This window comes from Dreissena polymorpha, chromosome 8, assembly GCF_020536995.1.
Source record: "Dreissena polymorpha isolate Duluth1 chromosome 8, UMN_Dpol_1.0, whole genome shotgun sequence".
Lineage (NCBI taxonomy): Eukaryota > Metazoa > Mollusca > Bivalvia > Myida > Dreissenidae > Dreissena > Dreissena polymorpha.
Window position 1 is genome coordinate 60,603,464 of NC_068362.1, and position 25,761 is coordinate 60,629,224.

At 37.5% G+C, this 25,761-nt stretch overlaps 1 protein-coding gene across 2 annotated transcripts; it reads left to right on the plus strand.

The window, feature by feature from the left end:
* The first annotated feature begins 65 nt into the window (after nt 1-65).
* LOC127842415 (ectonucleoside triphosphate diphosphohydrolase 8-like) lies at nt 66-25,761 on the plus strand. Of its 2 annotated transcripts, none has more exons than XM_052371911.1 (12): nt 66-201; nt 5,543-5,827; nt 6,472-6,605; nt 8,304-8,421; nt 9,189-9,339; nt 12,167-12,341; nt 14,818-15,057; nt 15,487-15,639; nt 16,003-16,149; nt 19,425-19,538; nt 22,353-22,487; nt 24,228-25,761. In XM_052371911.1, exons 2-12 carry the CDS (start codon nt 5,581-5,583, stop codon nt 24,450-24,452), a joined length of 1,839 nt encoding a protein of 612 aa, XP_052227871.1. In that variant the 5' UTR covers nt 66-201; nt 5,543-5,580; the 3' UTR covers nt 24,453-25,761. The 2 variants fall into 2 exon arrangements, with proteins under 2 accessions (XP_052227871.1, XP_052227872.1); XM_052371912.1 differs by having other exon boundaries at nt 129-201; nt 5,547-5,827.

Here is a 25,761-nt window from a genome sequence, read left to right on the forward strand (position 1 = left end):
GCGGAGAATGGAACTTCGATGAAAAATTCACAAATTAGCGCATTTTTTTTATATTTTCAAGATTTTTTCTTTAAAAATAAGCTAATTTATTAAGAATGAAATCGCTGGTTCCCAATAATGAGTTAACACAAGCATTTAAGCTGAGCAAATGATTGTGGGAACCATCATTTGTTGACGGAAGCTGCTAATTGTCAAGTCCAGGTATAGTTTTAGAATACAAACATGTGTTTTCTTGAAAATGGAGTTATGCATTGATTGGTTGCGATTAAAATATAGGATCATATCCTTCAAATCGTTCATTTCTGTCTTTAGTTAAAGACGTTAATCGGATATTCGTGGCGTTTTTCAAAATCGAAAGTTGCTTCTCCCCACCCACTTTTTTAATGCAAGATATTGGCGAAATGTAAGTATGACTGAAATCTAGTAGGTTGACACTTTAAGGGACAACACAAACCAATTGTAAGGATATGTTATATTCAGCCCGATTGCACATGCAGATAGTTTCAGGTCTTTTCTTATTCACGAAAACAGACAAATGTAGTCGATTGTTACTTTACATTGTACACTGTATCAAATAGATGCAAGTCTGTCAAATACAGGGGTAGCAGGCTTTTTCGGCCCCAAGCTTGTTCCAGCAAGTCCGAAAATGCAGGTCGATTCGGCAGCAAGCTTATTCGGCCCAAAATTGACCAGGCTTATTCGGCCCTATATTTTATTACACCTCTTCTATAAACTTAATGGATTACAGCGGGTATAGATTGGCGGTCCGTTTGTTGAAAATTTCTTTTAATTATTATTGATTAAAGGTGTAACTGTTAATGATGAGTAATTGGTTGATATGTAAATTTAAAAGTTACAGAAATCAGACAATGTAACAAATTACAAGAATCCTCTCCTCCCTAAGCTTTAAAGTTTGTATGGCATGCTGTACTAGAAATTAACTAGATTTAAATGTGGAAGAGGGAAAAGAATGTCCACAAAGATCTGGAAGTAGACAAAAAATACATGTTAATACTTAGTTATCTCCCTTCATAGGGGTAAGTTTTCAAGGGTACGTGAAATACTGATTCCTGAAAATTAAAACGTGTAACAATTATCATGATTATAAAAAAAACCCCACAAATGTCTCTCAAATGATCATGATAATTATGATTCCATCACACGAACTGGAAACAGTCAACAAATGATAACTATCGCGCATTAAACAGTTTATAAGTCAACACACACAGCTATTTTAACCATCGGTAAAGTGAGACTTTCGGCCAGGCCGCCTAGGTGGTAACAGTTCTTTTTCTCCTGCGGTATTGTGTGGTAGCAACCTAGCAAGCCCTCGTGGTATCTTTGTCCCTCCAGTGTCCCTGTTCATGGGAGCAGACGGTTCGGGTTGTACATCCTCAGTTGGTGGGGATGTATCAGTCTCAACGGCTGGATCCAGGGTTGTTTGTTTACTGAAGAACGGGGAGAACTTTCTCAAGTACTGTCTGTTACGTAGGGTGACCCTACCTGTTCCATCAACTCTGACCACTTATTGGTGAAATTGCCGCACCTCTATCACTACACCTGTGCGCTCCCATTGCCTGGGCTGGTTTCCAACAAGATTTTGAATAAACACATGGTCTCCAATCTGCAGTTGGGGGAATGTAGTATATTCTGACCACTTTTAATGGTCCCTGAAGTGGCGCTTCGCCAATGCCCTCTCACAATGCGACAGTAAATCCTTCCAAGTCTTGTGTGGTTGATAACGTCCCATCAGTATCGGAATTGGATCACGAATGGGTCGGCCAAACAAAATGAGTGTAACTGTTGGTGGTGCCTTTTTTCTGAAACAATCGAGTTTCTGTTGAGCAGTGAAGCTCGCTGGAATTTATCAGTGTCTAAAGACCCTGTCGGCGATGTGTTATCCATAAGCATGCATTTAACAGTCTTCACAGCAAGTTCTGCCTAGAATTGGCATGTGGATTCGCAATTGAGCAAAGCCTGCGTCTAACACCCCAGTTCCGTAGAAACTCTTGTGTCTTACCAGCCATGAACTGTGGTCCACCATCTGATGTCAACTCTTCTGGAATGCCAAAGGTAACACATGAAGATGTTTAACTAGTCCCTCTGCACCAGACTCAGACTTGTACACCATCGGCCAGTTAGAGTATCTGTCCACGACCACGACATACCGGGTAGTCAGTATTGTTGTAAGTGAAATAGCACAAATCTGTTGGAACGGGAACTCAGGTGCTGGGGGCTGCATGGGGTTTGATTTGGCTATTTTGTGGCAGTGTAAGCATTGGTCTCTAATCCTTGGAATGTCAACAGTGATGTTTGGCCAGTATACCGAGTCCACGGCCCTCGCCTGCATTGCACTGACACCTTGGTGTGAGGCATGAAGTGCGTGAAGTACAGATTCCTGGAGTACAGCTGGAATCACAATGCGATGGCCCACAAGTATCACGCCATCCACTTCACACATACTGGGTGATAAATGATGGTAAGCTCTTAACTCTGGTGGCAAATCTTTGATATCTTCTGGGAATCCCTATGCTATGCATTGAACAAGGTTTTGGAGATTCGGGTTGGACGCTGTAGCCTCACGAAGCATGTCCCATGTAACCACTGTACATACAGAATGGAGAGTACTGGACACTGCTGCCAATGTGGATCCATCATCAGCTTCATCGGTATCATCTGATTGTTGGTATAGACTAGTTAAAACGTCATGGATAAAAATATGCTCATCAGCAAGTGAATGAAGTTCCGCTGGGTCTCCTGGAAGTTGGAGGTGTTCCGGATTACCTGTTGGATAGCTTGATGCATCATCAGGACCGAGATTCTTCTTGCCTGGAACATGGACCACAGTAAATCAGTATCCAAGTGTCTTCTCCTTGAGGTTTAGTAAGCGTCTGTTGGCAATCTCAGTAAGTGAACTATCATTTAGGATCTGCAGGAGTGGCTTATGATCTGTGGCAATTATAAGGTCTTTGCATCCAAGCACATAATATCCTGTTTGATGAAGAGCATACACGACAGCTAAGGCCTCACCTTCAATGGCAGGGTACCTACTCTCTGCTAAATGAATGAATTTGCTCCCAACAAGACAAAGTTTCCAACCTTCAGGACAACATACAGGGGTTCTAGAAGTACATGCACAGTATTTTTGCATCATGAGGAAGCCAACCCCATCAACTGACCAATTGGTGGAAAGACGCGTCAATCGAGCAGGGTCAAATAAGCAGACACCATTCCTTATTTCTTGCATGATGGCTTCTTTGGACTGGCTAAATGCGCTGGTGAGTTCATCTGTCGACTCGAATTTTGTAGACGGTTTGAGCAGAGTGCGGAATGGATTCACTTGCTTTGTTTTGGCAAAAGCATAGGCATAATGGTTAATGAGCCCAAACCATGCCCTTGCCCCAGTGATGTCTGTAGGGACCGGAAAGTCACGAACAACATGTGAAGTTGAAGTGGGTCACAACAAATAAGCGGCAATTGCTGATGCTTACAAACATTGAATAAAGTTGATCCATAGTAATCAAGCAACCTCTTTTTCAAACAGTCAACAATTACTTCTATGGCTTCTATCCCAGGTGGAAGCTCTGTTGGCAGCGGTGGGGGCTCATTTTGCCGTCTCGGACAGAAGCATACCGGTAATACATCATCTGGGACGTGAGTGGAAGCAGCAATCTCAGAAGAATTAACATTACAGATAGGAAATTCTGGATGGATCATTCCCAGTGAAGCAAGAGCTTCTTTGCAAAGAAAAGTCTTATTCATTGTTTCTGAAACATAGCAAAGTAACTTAATGGATTTGGGGGTGACATTACATTAGTGGTTTTAAGTTTTAACGTTAATAGCAATAGCCCCAATCACACCTAGATCTTTTTTGTTGGCTCCACACATGGTAAGTTTGACTGGTAGAAGATCTTGTTGTGTGATTCCCATGTTATTGACGTACTGTAATGGCATTATCGAACTTTGGCTCCTTGTATCGGCTACTAAAGCCATGTTTACAGATTTCAGTTTCGAGGTGTCATTCATCGGGTATCCAAACAATGTGTGGTCCTGAGGAACTGGTGTGACTGTTACTGTAATCATTGGATGTGGATTTGACGGCCGTGCAATCCACTGGCCCCCGAACACATGGTGCTTAGACTATGTCATGTTTGTATGTCATATGATAGGCTTTCATCAGACACAGTACATAACTGATCATACACATAACCCATATCATTAACGTTCTTAACTTTGTTTGAGTTTGAATTGTCATGTGGTCTATTGATTTGATACTTATATAGTTCCTATTCTTTGGACAGTTCCTTGAAGATGAATCACGTACTATAATTGACACACTTGCTGCAACATGACTTGAAATGTCCTTTAATCGCACATTTTACATATGTGAATGTCCACGCGCCACAAGGGTTAGTTCTTGTCTTACGGTCATTTCTCTGGCCGTGTGATGGGCCGCCACTTGCCCAACATCTCTTAGCAGGTTGTTTATTTGACACCAACGGTTGTGAATTACCTACTGCACCTAGCGAATCACCAACAGCACTTTTTGTCACTTTGCCTTGCTTTTTGTGCAATTAATGAAACAGTCTCGTCCAAGGTCCTATCAGTCTTCGAGTCCCCGAGGAGATCAGTCAGAATTTCCAGGTCAGTGATGCCCCTGATCAAATTGTCTTTTATAATCTCTTCACTGTAATTGAAAACATGCACACTCTCTGGCTGTTTGTTGGCATTTTAAAAACATCACTCTGAATATCTCTCATTAAATCTGTTCTAAGGTCACTATCACAACAATAAAACAAGGCTGTTGGTATCATGGCGTTCATGATCGCCATGCCCACTTTGTATTTGTTCCATTGTCTTTGGAAAGCAGACCACTGATCTGGGTCACATCCTGTACCAATTTCTAGCGATTCTAACTTAAGCTTGGTGGATGGTACTGTAGTTGGAGCTAGGCGGGCATTCTTCTCATGGATCTGGAGGGCGGCAGTTAAAGCAGCAGCAAATCCTGCCTCCAGGTCCTGAGATTCCCATTCGCAACCGTCAACTGGGCAAGTCAGTTTCACCATTTTCAAATGTAAATAGGATGATTACGGTTAGATTTTCTTGACGACATAAACAAAGTCTTTATCTTCCTCTTTATGGATTTATTAATCGTCTAAAGAATGTCCACAAAGATCTTGAAGTAGACAAGACATACATATTAATACTTAGTTAATTGATGAAAGGAAATTAATTAACAGCGTTATCGTTTACAAACTGTTACAAATGTATGTGATTGTGTCGGTTTTTAATTGAATTGATTGTCAGTTCATTTGTTAAATATTGCTTTTGATTAAATGTGTAAATGATGAGTATTTGTTTGATATGTTCATGATTTTTTGTTTTGTCTGTTGTTTTACAGTTTTTTAGGCAATTATTACACATACGTATAAAAGGGTAAATATGGCATTCATTGGTTTTAATAATCATCTTGCTATGGCTGTTATACTAAGTTACTAGTTCTCCTAATTATGTGATCTTCTCTATATGTTTTATATTTTAGAAAGACATAAGAATCAGCACTGCACAAGATAGCCATCCATGATGAATGAAATCTCTGTGAATATTGTGTGCGAGCTCTCAGAGGATGAGGCACAACAGTTCAACGTGATCACACAAGACCGCAATAGTGTCGTGGGCCTCATAAGAAAAGTGTGCAAGGAAAACAACATTCTAATGAAAAATTCCATGGCCTTAAAGAATAAGAAGGGAAAAATTCTTCAATGGTCACAGACATTGTTACACTGTGGTGTAAGGGATGGGGATGTATTGTACCTTACAAATGAAGGTATGCCAGTATTGCAAATTGTTGAATTGTTGGATAAAATCTCGTGAACAATTTTGGGGACAATGGTGAACATCTTGACATTATGTTTTTATCCCCACGTTTTTCGGAGAAAAAGTGGGGATAAAAAAAATCATTTTAGAACTTTTCGTCTGGATCATAACTTTGTCCAAGATGGATGAACTAAAAAAAATAAATTATTTGTCAATATAATGAGACTTAAAGTTGAATAGATGAATACCTGTAAGTCCAGTCAAGATCAAAATTATAGGTCAAAGGTCAGATTGAAGAAATCAGTGAAGTAAATACTTGTCACAAGCATAACTTTGTCCACCATATTCGATAGATTTGCAAAAAAAAGGGAAGGAGTGATGAACATGAAGAGACAGGGTGTTGTGTGCAAAAATCGTAGTCACAGTCACAAATCAAGGTTAAAATTCCAATTTAATGAATCAATAAATGAAATCAAGAATAAACCACAACAAGAATCAAGGTCATTATTCAAAATCAAAAATTAAGAGAGATCTATTGAAACTTTGATAAATTTTTATTTAATTTTTTTTTTTTTATAGACTTGTCTTTGTGAAAAATCGTGTTGTAATATGCATTGAGAACCCAGTTATGTGTGAATTTTTTGTTTCTGCCAGAGGAGGTGGGCGTGCGTGGAAGTTGCAGGTGGAACAATTGGTGGTTTGTAGCCGCTATCAGTCTGCTGATAGGTGGGGTAGGGATCATTGCTATCACACTACTCTTCTCAAGAAACGGACAACCCCAGTATCAGGTGAGTGTGGCATCATTTGAGCCACAATCTTGAAAAACTGGCATCAACTGCCATCCTAAATAAGCCAGTGCAGAACGCACAGGCTAATGTGGGATGACACTTTTGGCCTAGACTGGATTTATTTTAGGGAAGACTTTCTTTAAACGAAAAATTCCATAAAAGTGTAGTGTTGTCCCTATTTAACCTGCGTGGACTGCTCGGGCTAATCTGGGATGACACTTTATGCGCTTGCATTTAGCCCAGTTTTCCCAAAACAAGAGTCATTTGAAAATGGTGTGCTAGCTGTGACTTAAAATTCTGTTTAGCCATCATTGTAATTCTCCCTTCATTAAATATGGCAGTGTATAGACCAGATACTGTTTGTTTTATGTTGGTTCCAAGATCATTCAAAACAGTATTAAACCAAACTTCCCCAATAGTAGAACCTTTTAAAAAAATTCATTAGTTGCGAAAAAATTGCGTGACAGATATATTTTGTAATGATCGTTTAGTATATGCTATACATGCTTGATAAATAAAAAGATCTTTGTTTAGGTTTAATGTTTCTGTACGTGTACGAATAATAAATTAAATAATCCTAACGATTTATTTACGTGCTAACGCAGTATACCTAACAGAGATTCACTTTAATTTTTGCCATTTATCAGAAAGTCCACGGAAAGCACGATTTTTACATGACGCGTATGACGCAATAAAACATTTCTTTGTACATGTGTCGTATTGCATTCAATCTAAATTTAAAGTCGCTCGCCCAATTAAAGCTCTGTCCCATAATGCACTGTACTCTTTTTTCTGAAAATTGGCGTCGGCATATGGATGTGCTTATGAATCTCATATTTCTCGTCATAAATGTTAAAGATTATTTTTTTCGTAATTGATGTTGTAATTATATTGGATTATCGGATGCATGTGCACATTAGAAAAGCGGTATGTATTACGTTATCGTTCGATTCGGTTTATTACTCCTATATGCAAGTATTTTCGGATGACAACAGAGCATAGCAATACACAGGACCTATATTATAGGCTATACTTTACCTGTTTTTATATCCCCCTGCAATAAATTAGCTCAAAACTTATAACGCTGTCCGTTTATAACGCGGTTGCGTGGCTTGGACCCCGTCATCCGCGTTATATTGGAGTTACAGTGTATAACTTAATTATAATTTCTTAAATCTAGGTCTCAACTTTATTTTTTAAACATCTTACAAAATATATAACTTGAATTTAGTCATTTTTGTCCATAAATCATTCCCAAACTTGCCACTTTTATTGATTAAAAAAAAACAACAATTTGACCAGACTCCTTTTCTAGAAAACTCCCTGAACATGCACTTAAAAACAATATCACTTCTGTTACTTATAATCCTATTTATAATGCTTAATTTTTCCCAATTTCATGGTTTATCGCGCTATTTTTCCCAATTTCACGGTTTATCACGCTAATTTTCCCAATTCAAATGGCACAGGCTGTAACCAATTAAAGCAAAAAAAATCACTGGTATATAAGATTTGAAAATCATTTTTTATTATTTGTAAATGATAATAATTTATATATTATCAATTTGGACATTTGTTATTGTGTTATGCTTCTGAGAAACAATTGAATAAAACTTATTCTTTTTACAAACATGTGAAAACAATTATAAATGCATGTTCAATTAACGCTTAACTAAACTGACTTTTTTTTTTATGAAGTATGGGGTGGTTTTGGACGCAGGATCTACTCACACCATGCTATTTGTGTACAAATGGGATGCACGCAAGAAAGACAATACAGCTTTAGCACAGCAGATAAACAGCATCCCTGTCGCTGGTTAGTGAGCTTTAAAAGATGTTATATTTTGTAAGCATTTAATGCTTCTTCTATGTATTTTCTTTTCATTTATACTATTCACATGTCTACTACACATATATATTATTTTTGCATGCATGTTGTACACATTTTTACTGTTGACATGTACACTGTATGGTATACATGTATAACATTTACTTGCATTCTGTAAAAATCTTCACAGTTCACATGTCTACTGTACAATGCTATAACATTATTATGTGTGCTAATCTATAATATTTACATCTATGCTGTATAATTTTATAATTTTCACATGTGTGCTGTACAGATATAATGTTCACATGTGTGCTGTACAAATCTAAAATATTTACATCTATGCTGTATAATTCTATAATTTTCACATGTGTGTTGTACAGATATACTGTTCACATGTGTGCTGTACAAATCTATAATATTTACATCTATGCTGTACAATTCTATAATGTTCACATGTGTGCTGTACACATATACTGTTCACGTGGGTGCTGTACAAATCTATAATATTTACATCTATGCTGTGCAATTCTATTATTTTTACATGTGTGCTGTACAAATCAGAAATATTTACATCTATGCTATACAATTTGATAATTTTCACATGTGTGCTGTACACGTATACTGTTCACATGTGTGCTGTACACATCTATAATATTCACGTGTAATAACGTACAGTGCATGCTTGTGAGTTATTGAGCATGCCTTCAAGTGTTATATTATGATGCATGTTTGTCTTGTATTTCTAATTTCAGGGGATGGACTAACCTCATACCAGGACAATGCAACGCTGTTGTCGGGTCCATTGTCGGATTGCCTGATAAAGGCCAAGTTGTACGTCCCCTCTGAGTCCAGGGGAGCTACACCAATATTTATGGGAGCTACAGCAGGGATGAGAATGCTCAAGTTAGCTATTATAACAGTTAGTTATGATCATAGTTTTATATGCTAAAGTTATCTATTATACATGCAACAGTTATTAATGATCATAGTTTGATATGCCCAAGTAAACTATTATAACAGTTAGTTATGATCATAGTTTGATATGCTCATGTTTAGCCATTATAACAGTTGGTTATGATCATAGTTTGATATGCTCCATTTAGCTATTATAACAGTTAGTTATGATCATAGTTTGATATGCTCATGTTTAGCCATTATAACAGTTGGTTATGATCATAGTTTGATATGCTCCATTTAGCTATTATAACAGTTAGTTATGATCATAGTTTGATATGCTCAAGTTAGCTATTATAACAATTAGTTATGATCATAGTTTGATTTGCTCACAGTAAGAGCTATTATAACAGTTAGTTATGATCATAGTTTGCTTTGGTCTAGTTTGCTATTATAACAGTTAGTTATGGCCACAGTTTGATATGCTCACAGTTAGCTATTATAACAGATAGCTATGGCCACAGTTTGATATGCTCACAGTTAGCTATTATAACAGATAGCTATGGCCACAGTTTGATATGCTCACAGTTAGCTATTATAACAGATAGCTATGGCCACAGTTTGATATGCTCACAGTTAGCTATTATAACAGATAGCTATGGCCACAGTTTGATATGCTCACAGTTAGCTATTATAACAGATAGCTATGGCCACAGTTTGATATGCTCACAGTTAGCTATTATAACAGATAGCTATGGCCACAGTTTGATATGCTCACAGTTAGCTATTATAACAGATAGCTATGGCCACAGTTTGATATGCTCACAGTTAGCTATTATAACAGATAGCTATGGCCACAGTTTGATATGCTCACAGTTAGCTATTATAACAGATAGCTATGGCCACAGTTTGATATGCTCACAGTTAGCTATTATAACAGATAGCTATGACCACAGTTTGATATGCTCACAGTTAGCTATTATAACAGATAGCTATGGCCACAGTTTGATATGCTCACAGTTAGCTATTATAACAGATAGCTATGGCCACAGTTTGATATGCTCACAGTTAGCTATTATAACAGATAGCTATGACCACAGTTTGATATGCTCACAGTTAGCTATTATAACAGATAGCTATGGCCACAGTTTGATATGCTCACAGTTAGCTACTATAACAGATAGCTATGGCCACAGTTTGATATGCTCACAGTTAGCTATTTTAACAGATAGCTATGGCCACAGTTTGATATGCTCACAGTTAGCTATTATAACAGATAGCTATGGCCACAGTTTGATATGCTCACAGTTAGCTATTATAACAGATAGCTATGGCCACAGTTTGATATGCTCACAGTTAGCTATTATAACAGATAGCTATGGCCACAGTTTGATATGCTCACAGTTAGCTATTATAACAGATAGCTATGGCCACAGTTTGATATGCTCACAGTTAGCTATTATAACAGATAGCTATGGCCACAGTTTGATATGCTCACAGTTAGCTATTATAACAGATAGCTATGGCCACAGTTTGATATGCTCACAGTTAGCTATTATAACAGATAGCTATGGCCACAGTTTGATATGCTCACAGTTAGCTATTATAACAGATAGCTATGGCCACAGTTTGATATGCTCACAGTTAGCTATTATAACAGATAGCTATGGCCACAGTTTGATATGCTCACAGTTAGCTATTATAACAGATAGCTATGGCCACAGTTTGATATGCTCACAGTTAGCTATTATAACAGATAGCTATGGCCACAGTTTGATATGCTCACAGTTAGCTATTATAACAGATAGCTATGGTCACAGTTTGATATGCTCACAGTTAGCTATTATAACAGATAGCTATGGCCACAGTTTGATATGCTCACAGTTAGCTATTATAACAGATAGCTATGGCCACAGTTTGATATGCTCACAGTTAGCTATTATAACAGATAGCTATGGCCACAGTTTGATATGCTCACAGTTAGCTATTATAACAGATAGCTATGGCCACAGTTTGATATGCTCACAGTTAGCTATTATAACAGATAGCTATGGCCACAGTTTGATATGCTCACAGTTAGCTATTATAACAGATAGCTATGGCCACAGTCACTTTAAATCATAGTTTGCTGTGATCAGATTATCTTTGATCACATTAGCTAGGATCAGAAAGATGATATCTGTTAGCTAGTATCTCAATTAGCTAAGACTGCAGTTAGCTATGATCACAGTTAGCCATGATAAGTTAATAAAAACCCTGTAGACTAAAAGCATCCATTTGGCATCAGTATAAAAATAACGTTGTAAATGATTAGTATCAAACTGATGTTGATTAAGACGTGTGGACAGGGGATCTCAATTACTGGTTGTTAAGAGGAATTGAAGTTGTTAAAATAAAGTCTATACTTTAAAACAATAAAGTTAAAACAAATAATGTTTAAGAAATGGTAAAAATTAGACACTCTCGCTTGTGTGGAGTACAATACAGTATTAGTTTTGTTTAAAGCAGATCTGAATAAAAAAGATAAAATGAATCATGCTCTGGTAAAACTTGGCTTAATGCAGGTGTGTCAAGTTTCGTCCCAGATTAGCCTGTGCAGACTGCACAGGCTAATCTGAGACAAAACTTGACACACGTGCATGAGGGGCGTCACTTTTCGCTTAAAAAAATTGTTTAAAGGAAGTCTCTTCTAAACAAAAATCCAGTCTGCATTGTATGTATAAAGTGTTGTCCCTGATTGACCCTGCCCAGATTCCCTTATCTCATTTCCCCAAAGGGAAGGCTATATTTTATATATATGTTCTTTATTCCAAGTTCGTATTCATGCCTATTTTAGTGAGGTGTATCCAAACAAGAGTGACGCCATTCTGGCTCAGGTTCGGGCCACCATCAGCGCCAACAGCTCACTGTACTTTCCTGACCCGGCTGCGCAGGCTCGCATAATAAGCGGGCAAGAGGAGGGGACGTTTGGGTGGATTACCACTAACTACTTGTCTGGAAACCTAGGAGTTGTACGGGCGAATGAGTCATGCTCTTGGAAAACGGGGCTTAATGCTTGTGCATAAAGTGTCATCTGAGATTAGCCTGTGTAGTCCAAACAGGCTAATCAGGGACCACACTTACTTCTTTTATGGTATTTTTTTGTTTAAAGAAAGTCACGAAAATTTAATAGAGGCAGAAAGTGTTGTCCCTGATTAGCTTTTGTGGACTGCACTGATAAGCCTTTGTGGACTGCACTGATTAGCCTTTGTGGACTGCACTGATTAGCCTTTGTGGACTGCACTGATTAGCCTTTGTGGACTGCACTGATTAGCCTTTTTGGACTGCACAGGCCAATCTGGAATGACATGCATGCAACAAACATGCAGTATGCCCCGTTTTACAACAGTATGGCTCAAATATAGAAAATGTATGGTTGATAAGGGGGGTGAGTGGAAAAAATAGGCAAGTATGGCCTACAAAAATGAGATCTTTGTTTTCAGAACAAGCTTGATAAATCTTTCTCTTCACAGAACCAACTGTTTATTCTCCTCATCCTGCTGTCCATTCTGTTGTATTTTGAAAGCACTATACATGTAGTTTAATCTTATGATTTGAAAAAACACACAATATATTTAACGTTTTACAATTAAATATCTACAGATATAACACACTATTGCAAACATACATAAGCATGAACATGTACCCTGCAAAGAAACTGACTTATTCATAAATCGTTAAATTTTTGCGATGTTAATAAATTCATACCATGGGGAATGAGTGAAAATTAGATTATTAGAAAATTTGTGTATTAAATTAGATGTGTTTTGAATTAAATAATTGATAGTTATTATGGTTTCATGACATTTTTTAGCTCACCTGAGCACAACGTAAAACCTTGTTAACACTCTTAGAGGCCACATTTATTGTCCAATCTTGATGAAATATGGTCAGAAGATTTATCTTAATTATATCTTTGATGAGTTCGAAAATGGTTACGTTTGCTTGAATAACATGGCCGCCAAGGGGCAGGGCATGTTTCCTTATATGGCTATATATGGCTATAGTAAAATCTTGTTAACAATCTAAGAGGCCACATTTATAGTCCGATCTTCATGAAACTCGGTTAAGATTCATCCCAATAATATCTTGGACGAGTTAAAAAATGATGCCGGTTGGTTGAAAAACATGGCCACCACAGGGGCGGGGCTATTTTCCATATATTGCTATAGTAAAACCTTGTTAACACTCTAGAGGTCACATTTATTTTTTGATCATCATGAAACTTGGTTAGAAGATTTGTCCCAATGATATCTTGGATGAGTTCGAAAATGGTTTTGGTTGCTTTAAAAACATGGCCACCAGGGGCGGGGCATTTTTCCTTATATGGCTATATGTGGCTATAGTAAAACCTTGTTAACACTCTAGAGGCCAATCTTCATGAAATTTGGTCAGAAGATTGGTCTCAATGATATCTCGGATGAGTTTGAAAATAATTATATTTGCTTGAAAAAAAATGGCTTCCAAGGGGCGGGGCATTTTTCCTTATATGGCTATAGTAAAATTTTGTTAACACTCTAGATGCCACATTTACTGTCCGATCTTCATGAAACTTGGTAGGAAGATTCAACCCGATAATATCTTGGATGAGTTTAAAAATTATGCCGGTTGGTTGAAAAACATGGCTGCCAGGGGGCGGGGCATTTTTCCTTATATGGCTATAGTAAAACCTTGATTACACTCTAGAGGCCACATTTATTTTCCAATCTTCATGAAACATGGTCAGAAGATTTGTCCCAATATAATCTTGTCATCTCAGGTGAGCGACTTTGAGCCTTTCAGGCCCTCTTGTTTTCGAAAGGTATAGAACTCCACTACAAAAGTGAAATTGCATGTTCGATTCCATTCCTGGCCATAGAACTTGGTTTCCGGTCATGATTTTCATTCTATGTTTTTTTTTCCCTTACTCATGACTCAATAAGTATGTTTGTCAATTACTGACTTAACCCTTTCCCACTTAGATGCAAAGTAAAAATGGCTATGTGCAAACAGCATGAAACCAGAACAGCCTGCAAGTAACTTGCAGCCTGTTCAGGTTTAATGCTGTTTGCTGCTTATCAGTATTGAAAGGTTGGAAATGAAGCCTTTAAAACTTGAATCTAGTAAGAAAGGTCAGTAATTAAATTTAACTTTCTAAGGGACCACACATACATCAAAATACATATCTTAGTGTTAAAGCCTTTATTAAACAATTATTGGGCGTAATATACGGCCGTAGGCCACTTAGTGCAAGGCCTGATTAAAGGGTTAAGAATGTGCACTAAGCACTCGAAAACCAGCTTACCATGCAAAATTTAATTTAATTAATTTTGGTTAATTGTCAGCAGAGATATGATATATTGTTGAAATATTGTTGAAAACAACAAACAATCGTAATTTACAAGCACACAAATAATATTGCGTTATGATAAATAATCCAGACACCTCTCACCCTGATTGGCATTCCAGACACCAGCCATGAACCTGGCCCTGGGAGACTCAGACTATGAGGAGACGACCATCGGGGCCCTAGACATGGGCGGGGCCTCAACACAGATCACGTTCTACACACCCGACCACGCCCAGATTCCAGTGGGATACCGGGAAGACCTTGACCTCTACGGGAAACCCTACACGGTGTACACGTACAGTTATCTTTGCTATGGAATCAATGAGGCCATGCGTCAGTACCAGGCCATTCTTGTGAAGGTGAGATCAGTATTCAAGCCATGTTCTGGGAAAACTAGGCTTACTGCATGTGGGTAAAGTATTGTCCCAGATTAGCCTGTGCAGTCTGCACAGCCTTATCAGTGATGAAACTTGCCTTCTCAACTGGATTTTCGTTTAGAAGAGATCGCCTTTCAATGAAAAATTCCATGAAAGCAATAAGTGTCATCTCTGAATAGCCTGTGTCTGTCTGCACTTACTTATTTAGCTAGACCCTTGGCCGATTCGCTTATTTGAACAAGCACTGAAATTTACAGTTCTTTTATTTTCATTAAGTAGTCTGTCATTAATAAAATGGCTTAATCCTGTGAATAAAAGAATAAATAACTAGCAGGAATTCCTATGTTTGAAAATGAAACAGATTGCCCTGTTTTGTCCAAACGATCATCTTGTTTTTCAACTTGCTTCCAGGACCAGGGTTACAACACATCAGAAGTACTGAATCCATGCGGACCGAAGGGTTACAATACAACAATTTCATACTCGGACATATTTGAAGCCCCATGTGCCAACAAGTTTCTAACAAACTTCAAATCATTTCTACCGCTGGATAAAGATGAAGCTGTTGGTAGCATTATAACTTGTTATATTTATACAAATAGTGTTATATTGCAATATTTGTTTAAAAGGTCAATAAAAATTTCAATATTGCCCGGTTCTAATTCTATCTAAACATTTGTTAACTTGAACGTGTTTAATGTTTCATTTTCTACTACTTGTATTATAATAATTATTCATATTAATTTTGATAGAATGTTCAAATCCCCCCCAAAAAATATTTTTAATTATAGAACTTATTTTGATGTTCAAGTCCACAAAAAGTAAGGAATTTAAATACATTTTGCATTAATAAACAACCCTTAATGTGATGTATATTGTATTATTTACTACATAGAGTTATTTTTCTATAAATGGTTCCATCCACAGGTTTCAAACTATACATTCCTTGGTACTGGAAATATCTCGCAGTGTCAGACGTACGTGCGGCAGCTGTTTAACTTCGATGCCCATTGCATGTATCCCCAATGCACTTTCAACGGAACATATCAGCCGCCCCTACATGGCAGATTTTATGTAAGTTGGCTTGTACTTTAATATGTATGTTATTGAGATTTTCTGTTTCTGAGTATTGTTTTGTACGAGTATTGTTTTGTATTGACATTTCTTTACCTTACTTTTCAGTTTTATTTTTAGTAAGTGAATATTCCTTTAATGACAATTGTTCAAATATAAATATAAAGGATACTTATTTTGTTATGATTCTCTAATATTGTGGACTCTTAAACAACAAACCATGATATATATATATTTTATTACCCACGTTATGCATAAACAGGTATTGTGCCATATAAGGCCAGTGTAGCTTTAGAACAGCCTGCGTATTTAAGCAGTCTGGTCAGGAGCTTCCCTGACCCTTATAAAGTTTCAAAAGGTTTTATGACCTCATGAGGGGACAGGGTAGCTCCTTACCAGGCAAATGGGCAGGCTAGTCTGGTGTAATGCTGGCTGCATCTGGCATAAGACCCATTTTTGCATGACTTTTATTGATATGACTACTTGAGTGACTTAATCACATTTGGTAATATTAATACATTTAATTACAATGGAACACAATCAACCAGGGCAATGCAAACTTCCAAAGCAAGTCATTCATGTTATGTTTTCCCAGTGGGTATTAATTGCATAGCTTGAAGTTTGTGAAATCTGTATGAGTTATTTAACTGTGAACAAGTAACTTGGTCAGTTAAACCTAATTATTAAAGCTCAATTGCATACAAAGATATAAGGCTTATTGAAACAATTCTGAAGTCCGTTTCCTTGTTAGAACAAGTACTTGGTATGGGGGTGATCTAATGAATGTTCCACAGAGGGGATCAAACTCGTAACCTGGTCACTAGGCTGACACCATACTCACTACCCTTACTGGGTCAGATTATCGATATGATTGTATTCCATATTTTAATAGTATAATGGAAGTGTGTATCACATTCATATTGTCAGCTAAAGGGCAACATGTCTCCTAAGGGGAAATAATCAAAATATCAATTTCTTGGGCCTTGGGTTTGTAATTTTGAAGGCAGAAATGAGGAACATTATAATTACACAGCTTTCCACTGACCTTGTATGATGTGATACAGGCTCAGTAAATAAACATTCGTCAAGAGCGTAGCTTAAAAAGTTACTGACTCAATATGGAAAAACATTCGATCAGCATGTGACCTAGCTTAGCCAGTCAAAAACAAGTATTCTATACCTAAGATAATAAAATAATAATATATACAAGTCTGGATCTGAAAAAAAAACTTATAATTAAATGCATTTGCCTAAAGGGTCGTCTGAGATCAGCTACAAAACGTTCCGCCTGAATCTGATATTTGCTAAGAAGAGTCTTCCTTTAAACAAGAATTACAATAAAAGCGATAAGTGTCATTCTAATTACCCTGTGTGGACTGTACAGGCTATTCTGGCACATGTTCTGATTACCCTGTGTGGACTGTACAGGCTATTCTGGCACATGTTCAGATTACCCTGTGTGGACTGTACAGGCTATTCTGGCACATGTTCTGATTACCCTGTGTGGACTGTACAGGCTATTCTGGCACATGTTCTGATTACCCTGTGTGGACTGTACAGGCTATTCTGGCACATGTTCAGATTACCCTGTGTGGACTGTACAGGCTATTCTGGCACATGTTCTGATAACCCTGTGTGGACTGTACAGGCTATTCTGGCACATGTTCTGATTACCCTGTGTGGACTGTACAGGCTATTCTGGCACATGTTCTGATAACCCTGTGTGGACTGTACAGGCTATTCTGGCACATGTTCTGATAACCCTGTGTGGACTGTACAGGCTATTCTGGCACATGTTCTGATACAGGGGTGTCAATTTTCCGGATTATTCCGGAATTCCGGATTTCAGCCGTCCAGGGTTGATTTTGAGGTGAATGTAAATCCGATGAGTTTGTTTAAGGCGGGTGGGGGTAGGGACAAAATTCTTTTAGTGCGGCATCATTTCAGAACGAATATTGTTATAGCATCGTCGGCATTCCGGACATTTGCGCTTGGTACCGATTTTATTTATTGATTTCTGATTGGTAAGCGGCTTGCACTGACATGAGCAGTAACTGGCTAAGTAAAGCACTGCAATATCATAGTTTAAAACAACATGTTAATCAAATTATATATTGACTGCGTATTTGCTAGGTTACTGGTTACTGGTTTTCATTTTCTGCAGTCAAACGATATGCATATTTTATTTCATTTGCAAATGATGTGTCGCGACATGTTTTCGGACAGTCGTTTTCGGATACGCTGGTTTGTCGATTTTAATTTAATTTCGAAGTTCTTAATATCATTTGTTTAGAATGACAAATACACCTGCGGTGTTACGGATGGTTTGGTTTATAATATTTCGCATTGTACTCACCAGAAATTGCACCTAGAAAGACTATTAAAAAAAGAACAATAAGCTAGGGCTCGGGGGGTTGGGCCCTCTCTTCCCTTTATCCTACGGCTTCATTTTCCGGATTTCAAATTTGGGACAATTGACACCCCTGCTGATAACCCTGTGTGGACTGTACAGGCTATTCTGGCACATGTTCTGATAACCCTGTGTGGACTGTACAGGCTATTCTGGCACATGTTCTGATAACCCTGTGTGGACTGTACAGGCTATTCTGGCACATGTTCTGATTACCCTGTGTGGACTGTACAGGCTATTCTGGCACATGTTCTGATAACCCTGTGTGGACTGTACAGGCTATTCTGGCACATGTTCTGATTACCCTGTGTGGACTGTACAGGCTATTCTGGCACATGTTCTGATTACCCTGTGTGGACTGTACAGGCTATTCTGGCACATGTTCTGATTACCCTGTGTGGACTGTACAGGCGTTTCTGGCACATGTTCTGATTACCCTGTGTGGACTGTACAGGCTATTCTGGCACATGTTCTGATTACCCTGTGTGGACTGTACAGGCTATTCTGGCACATGTTCTGATTACCCTGTGTGGACTGTACAGGCGTTTCTGGCACATGTTCTGATTACCCTGTGTGGACTGTACAGGCTATTCTGGCACATGTTCTGATTACCCTGTGTGGACTGTACAGGATATTCTGGCATGTGTTCTGATTACCCTGTGTGGACTGTACAGGCTATTCTGGCACATGTTCTGATTACCCTGTGTGGACTGTACAGGCTATTCTGGCACATGTTCTGATTACCCTGTGTGGACTGTACAGGCTATTCTGGCACATGTTTTGATTACCCTGTGTGGACTGTACAGGCTATTTTGGCACATGCATTAAGAGCAAGGCTGATATCTTATGTCTTATTCTACTGCAGGCATTTTCGAGTTTCTTCTATGAGATGGATTTCCTGAACCTGACCAACCAGGCCTCCCGTCTTGAAGAATTCCAAACCAGTCTGGGCGGTCTGTGCAACCTCACCTGGGACCAGGTAATCTAAGCCTCTTTTTGGAAATCTGGGATTAATGCATGTGCATTAAGTGTCTTCTGAGATCGGGTTGTGCAGTCTGCACAGGCTAATCAGGGACGACGCTTTCTGCTTAAACTGGATTTTTGCTTAGAGAAAAACTTCTTTTTAACAAAAAAATACTATTAAAGTGGAGAGTGTTGTCCCTAGTAAATATGTGCGGACTGCGCAGGCTTATTCAGTTTTCCCAGAGGGCGACTAATTTGCATTAATTGCCTCAAACTCCCCACAGTGGTAAATTATTATCATTGTTATATTTGGCATCACAACATACACCCTTTTGGATCTGGAAAGATTTCGAGTCTGTAAAGTGTTCTCTTTTACTTGAAATTAGTGCAATTTTTAACCAGGTTTTCCGAAGGAAAAAACTGGTTATTAGATTGGCGAATGCGGGCGGGCTGGCTGGCTGGCGGGCTGGCTGGCTGGCGGGCTGGCGGGCGGGCGGAACAAGCTTGTCCGGGCCATAACTATGTCGTTCATTGTCAGATATTAAAATCATTTGGCACATTTGTTCACCATCATTGGACGGTGTGTCGCGTGAAATAATTACGTCGATATCTCCAAGGTCAAGGTCACACGTTGAGTTCAAAGGTCAAAAATGGCCATAAATGAGCTTGTCCTGGCCATAACTATGTCATTCATTGTGAGATTTTAAAATCATTTGGCACATTTGTTCACCATCATGGGACGGTGTGTTGCACAAAAGAATCATGTCAATATCTCCAATGTCAAGGTCGCCACAACTAAAAATAGATTTTTTTTAAAAACAAACTTACAAAGGGGGTTAATTTTGTTTGTTCATTTCAAAAGTTCAGTTTGAGTTTTCTCCCTTTATCAGATTTTCTTTTCACAATGAAAACCTGGTTTTGTGACAATTTTGTCCCTTGTCTATAGATTTGGATTATTTATATATTGTTTGCTGTCATCAATGAAACTGTATGAATTAAATGACCATAAATCTATAAAAAATATATGAATCAAACATGATAACATGGTGTAAAATTTGTGCAAGTATTTGATTATATATATGCTCAAAACCAGTCAAGTCACTGGGCTGAGGTCGAATAGGGAAAGTGCCAAATGCACAGGCTAATCAGGGATTTTACTTGCATGCTTTAAACCCCATTTCCCCATAGCTAGGCTCATTAATATTGGCTTGTGTTAAATTATCCTAGTCCTTGACTGTTTCATAAGTATGGAGACTGTTGGCCCTTTACCACTGAGATACGTATTTTGAAGCATTTGTAGTCCCTCAGAAAAATATATTTAATTAAAGACCTTTGTTACTAGATTCAAGTTTTTAAGGCTTCATCTCCAAACCTTTGACACTGATGAGCAGCAAACAGCATAAACCCTGAACAGACTGCGAGTTACTCGCAGACTAGGCTGTTTCTGGTTTTATGCTGTTTGTACATAGCCATTTTTACTTTGCTTCTGAGTGGGAAAGGGTTAATAGTATCAGATTTTAAAAAATTCACTTGCCACAGCCATACCATGTCAGTGCTTTCCACAGGATTTTTGTCAGGCGCCCCGGGGCTGAAAGTTTTTTTTTTTTTTTAATTTAACATGTCAATTGGCGTTCTGTGGTGCGTTATAACTCAAATAAAAACAGTGTCAAAAGACGTCATTTGGTGCGCTATGACTCTTCAAAAAATCCCCCAGTCATTTAAAAATATATATTGTTTAATTGTTTTAAAACTTTCCCGCATAGATAGGAAAATCCTGACTCAGACGATTCCCCAATACATCCATTTCAACCCGACTCTATTACTGCATACTTACTACTTTTCAAGTTTCTATATATTACCCAATATAAATCCCGTTTATTCCGTTTTTATAAATCACTTTCTGGTAAATATTTACGATAAAAGCTCTCAATTATTTCTTTAACACAAACCTTGCCATTTTTCTACAGTATCAAATAAATGTTAAGTGACTATTTATAGATTTCATGAAATATTGCCTCTGAACATGTGTCAATCCCCTGACATATTGTGTGCTTGTTAAAACGCTCAATACATGCACGCTTTCTATGCAAATGACACGACGTTGTACATGCTGCAACATTTTCGTGCTCTTTTTAATTGAGAAAAAGATTCGACACAAAATAAATTTGCACTGCTAATTTGAAGAAAGAATAGTTCAAGGTTGCGGTAACATTTACATTCGGAAGTGTGTTTTGGATTAAAAAAGCATTAACATCGACTTACGGGCATGGGTTTGGATTACAAATTTTATTATTCCCATTTGAGATTTCAACAAATATTAACAGTTGCGTAATGAATTCAAAAAAAATTTGTTTAAACACTTTACGAGTCGAATAAATGTTTCGACGGAATTATGCATGAAATTCACGTTGTCCACGAGGATTACGGCTGGTTGCCATCATCAGTGTTCTAAGTAACTGGCTAAGATTTCTGTGGCAATTACATGCACGTCACGAGTCGTCTGCATGATTTAACTGCAGGTATTGCCTGCCTACTGCTGTCGCTCATACAAAGCGTGCGCTCTCATTGGCCAATATTGATTTTTTTTTATACAGCGACGCTCCGCCTTAAGGCGGGCTTGAGTTGGGTAAAGCGACAAAGGATCATAAATCGGCTTTCAAAATTTTTGATATTGCTTTGATCTTAAGCTGCAATAACTGTCAGAATACACTGATCGGAAAATTTCAGGCGCCCCGGGGACTCTGATTTCGAAATTCAAGCACCCCGCTGAGGGACCGTTAAAATGCCTGTGGAAAGCACTGCATGTGTCTATGATTGCTTCTTTTGCAAGGTGAAGGTCATTCCAACGCGCAATCAGAGCATGCTGGGATGGTACTGCTTCGAGGGCCACTACATTCACACCCTGCTTATAGATGCATACAAGTTCGACAACAAAACATGGAGTAATATCAAGTTTGTCCAAAAAGTAAGAATCATACACCTTTTCATCTCTTGTGTTCAGGACTGTATCATCTGTATTCCACACTTGTAAAACACATGCAATAAACAAAAACACCAAATAACTATGCTGACTTTTGAATATACATGCTGTACCATTTCAACTGCATGCATAATGTTAATTATCATAAAATGTAGGCTGTGCAAGTTTGTTTACAATAATAATTGTGTCAGAGAATTGTTGCTATGTCACCACAGAGTGGTTAACACCAGCAAAATCTCACCAGGCACTTTGGATTATGGCCCTTGAATTATATAGTGCCCCTTGTTTATTTGTGTGCTCAAATTTTGTTTGTAATATATCTGAAATCCAATAAGGTTAATCCTAAAAGTTAAGTAGATCTGGGAGGTCTAATTGAAGAGATGTGCAGTTCACAAGTACAATTATTAATGCTCCTCTAATTTAAGATTTATTGCCCTTTTTTAATTTTTGTATGAACATACTTAAGTTTCATAAATCATATATTCACTTGATGACTATCAAGCCAACACACATCATTTATGTGTCCAGTGGCATAAAGGGGGGGGGGGAGCATTTGAGCATTGGATACATTTGAACTGTGCTCTGTGAAAAGAGGGTTTAATGCATGTGCGTAAAGTTTGGCTCCAGATGAGCCAGTGCAGTCCGCGCAAGCTAATCAGGGACAACACTTTCCGCTTTTATGATATTATTCAATTCAAGAAAGTCTCTTCTTGGCAAAAATCTAGTTTAGGCGGAAAGTGTCATCCTTGATTAGCCTGTGCTGACTGCACAGGCTAATCTGGGACGACTCTTTATGCACATGCATTAATCCACCTTTTCACAGAGCAAGGCTCATTTTTTGTTTTGTTCTACTATAGAATACATAATCCCCCCCCCCCCCCCAAATTTGTTTTTTTAACTCCTTCAACTAATGTGCGAATCCAACTCAAACTTTTACATTTGAGTTTTGGCTGCAACAAGGTTTGGCAGAATTCTAGTCCTTTGTCTGTTTTTCCACTATGGAATGCATAGTTCAAAAGTTTGTCTTTGTCAACACCTCTTTAACAAGCTGTGTAGATTTCCCTCAAACTTTGACAGTGAATGACATCAATATGTAGATGATCATTTCACAGTGAATGACATCAAAATGTAGATGATCATTTCACAGTGAATGACATCAATATGTAGATGATCATTTCACAGTGAATGACATCAATATGTAGATGATCATTTCACAGTGAATGACATCAATATGTAGATGATCATTTTGTAAGAATTAAAGCTGAAATGTATAAATGTAAAAAATGTATATGCAAGTTCCAAAATTGTGTGTACTCAACTTCTGTTTAACTACTTGCCAGATTGTTAAAAAATTAACACTTAGATATCTTTAATGTGAAGATGAGTTTTTGCAGAACTATTGTCCTTTTTTCCATTTTTTTTCCAATTGTGGATTTTTCTACGTCCAAACAAATGTCATGGGGGAATCAGTGTCTGCCACACATTTCTGGTTAATTGTACGTTTACATTGTATTTCATTTATTAATAGCTGATTTTGAAGTGTTTTACTCTTCATGAATAAAGCAGGACCATACACTGAAACCAACAAATATCAACTATTTCTTACACTGAATACACACAAATGGACACATAATACACAGATGCCAGGTAGACTTCCCTGAATTCTTACATGCTTGTAGCTAAGGAAACGATTTGAGCGTTTTGAACTATTGCCCATGTTTTCAGATTAACAACACAGATGTAGGTTGGACCCTTGGCTACATGTTGAACTCAAGTCTTGTTATCGAGCCCAAGCGCACTCAAGACTTCATCTCCGTTACAGCTTTTTCTCTCCTCACAGTGTTATTTGGAATATTTCTGCTTTTATCTGTCGCGTTTGGTTGTTACGCTAGAAAGTACCAGACATCAAACACTATTTATGACCGTCTTCCGACCTATGGTGCTGTTTAAGCCTTTTATTGCATTGCATTCTATGATTATTAGCTGCATCATGTGAAAATGGGTCTTATGCCATATGCGGTTAGCGTAGCTACAGATCAGGCTGATCATCAGTGCAGTCTGGTCAGAAGCTACTCTGTTCGGTAATGAGACATAAAATCTTAAGTCAATTTATAACCTTTATAGCTTTAAGGGACTCATAAGATCTATTTTTGCATGACGCAGCCAATCTATCTTCGTGCATCACAGTGTGGGAACAAAGTCTCTCTTCGCAAATGACATTGAAGTGTTGCCTTAATGAACAAAAGTTAATCACTTACTTTGTTAGTTTGTATTTGCATTGCATATTACACTTTTGTACTTATTTTGTTTGTAATACATAGTTCTTAACTGAGTGATCAGTATTATTTATGTGCTAGCTAGCTGATAAGCATTTGGCTAACTTGAGAATGCTGTCTTGTTTGTTATTTACAGAACATAAGTGCTTTGTTGAATGATAAGAATATGCAATGTGATAATAAGTTTTGTCATTATATGATATCTTGTTGTAATGTTGAAATAATTACACACAGTTTTGTGTGTTCCACTGTTAAGAATATCACTTAATTGTGTGTTTCTTTCCAGTAGGATGTACACGGTAATTCTAAAATATAAGTGCAGCGGTATGATTTATGAACAACCTCAGTGGAGGGCAATGCCCTTACAAGTTTCTTTATTTGTATAGAAATCTAGCAAAGTTAATAACTATTTGAAAAATAGGTTTGACGTTGAAAGGGAGGATGTAATTTACTATTTATTTGTTACTGAACTTTTTTAAAATAATTTTTATGTTATTAAATGCATTACATTAAACTTTGAACGTATTATATTGTGAATGCATTTGTACATTTGTTTTATATGTGAGGCTAATTCTTGGTGAACATACACAACACCAAAGATATGTGTTATTATTCCTGATTATGTATTAGATTCCCACCTCTTCACTTTATAAATATGAAATCAAATTTGATTGGTTTATGAATGTTGTACGATCAGTGTTACATCTAACATACATGTACATTCTTTTTGGGAATGATATTGTTGATTACTTTTGTATTTCCATCTTTAGATACTACTGTTGTTTTTTAATACAATTTTTGCCCAGTACAGCAAACTTATGTTTCCTATTGAAGTTTGTTTATCTTAAAATGAAAGTGCATGAGCAGGTCACTTGCAAATTTATTTACAAAGATATTTATTTAGAATTTAATATTTTCTAACAATACAATTATTGAAATGTATTTTTGAAAAATAATACAAAACTAAAAATACAAAAGACAAA

Bases quoted from the DNA above. Each gene is read 5' to 3' on its own strand.
- LOC127842415 (XM_052371911.1), top strand. From the start codon at position 5,581: ATGATGAATGAAATCTCTGTGAATATTGTGTGCGAGCTCTCAGAGGAT. The intron at 9,340-12,166 runs GTTAGCTATTAT...TGCCTATTTTAG, and splicing joins GCAGGGATGAGAATGCTCAA to TGAGGTGTATCCAAACAAGA. The intron at 15,058-15,486 runs GTGAGATCAGTA...ACTTGCTTCCAG, and splicing joins ACCAGGCCATTCTTGTGAAG to GACCAGGGTTACAACACATC.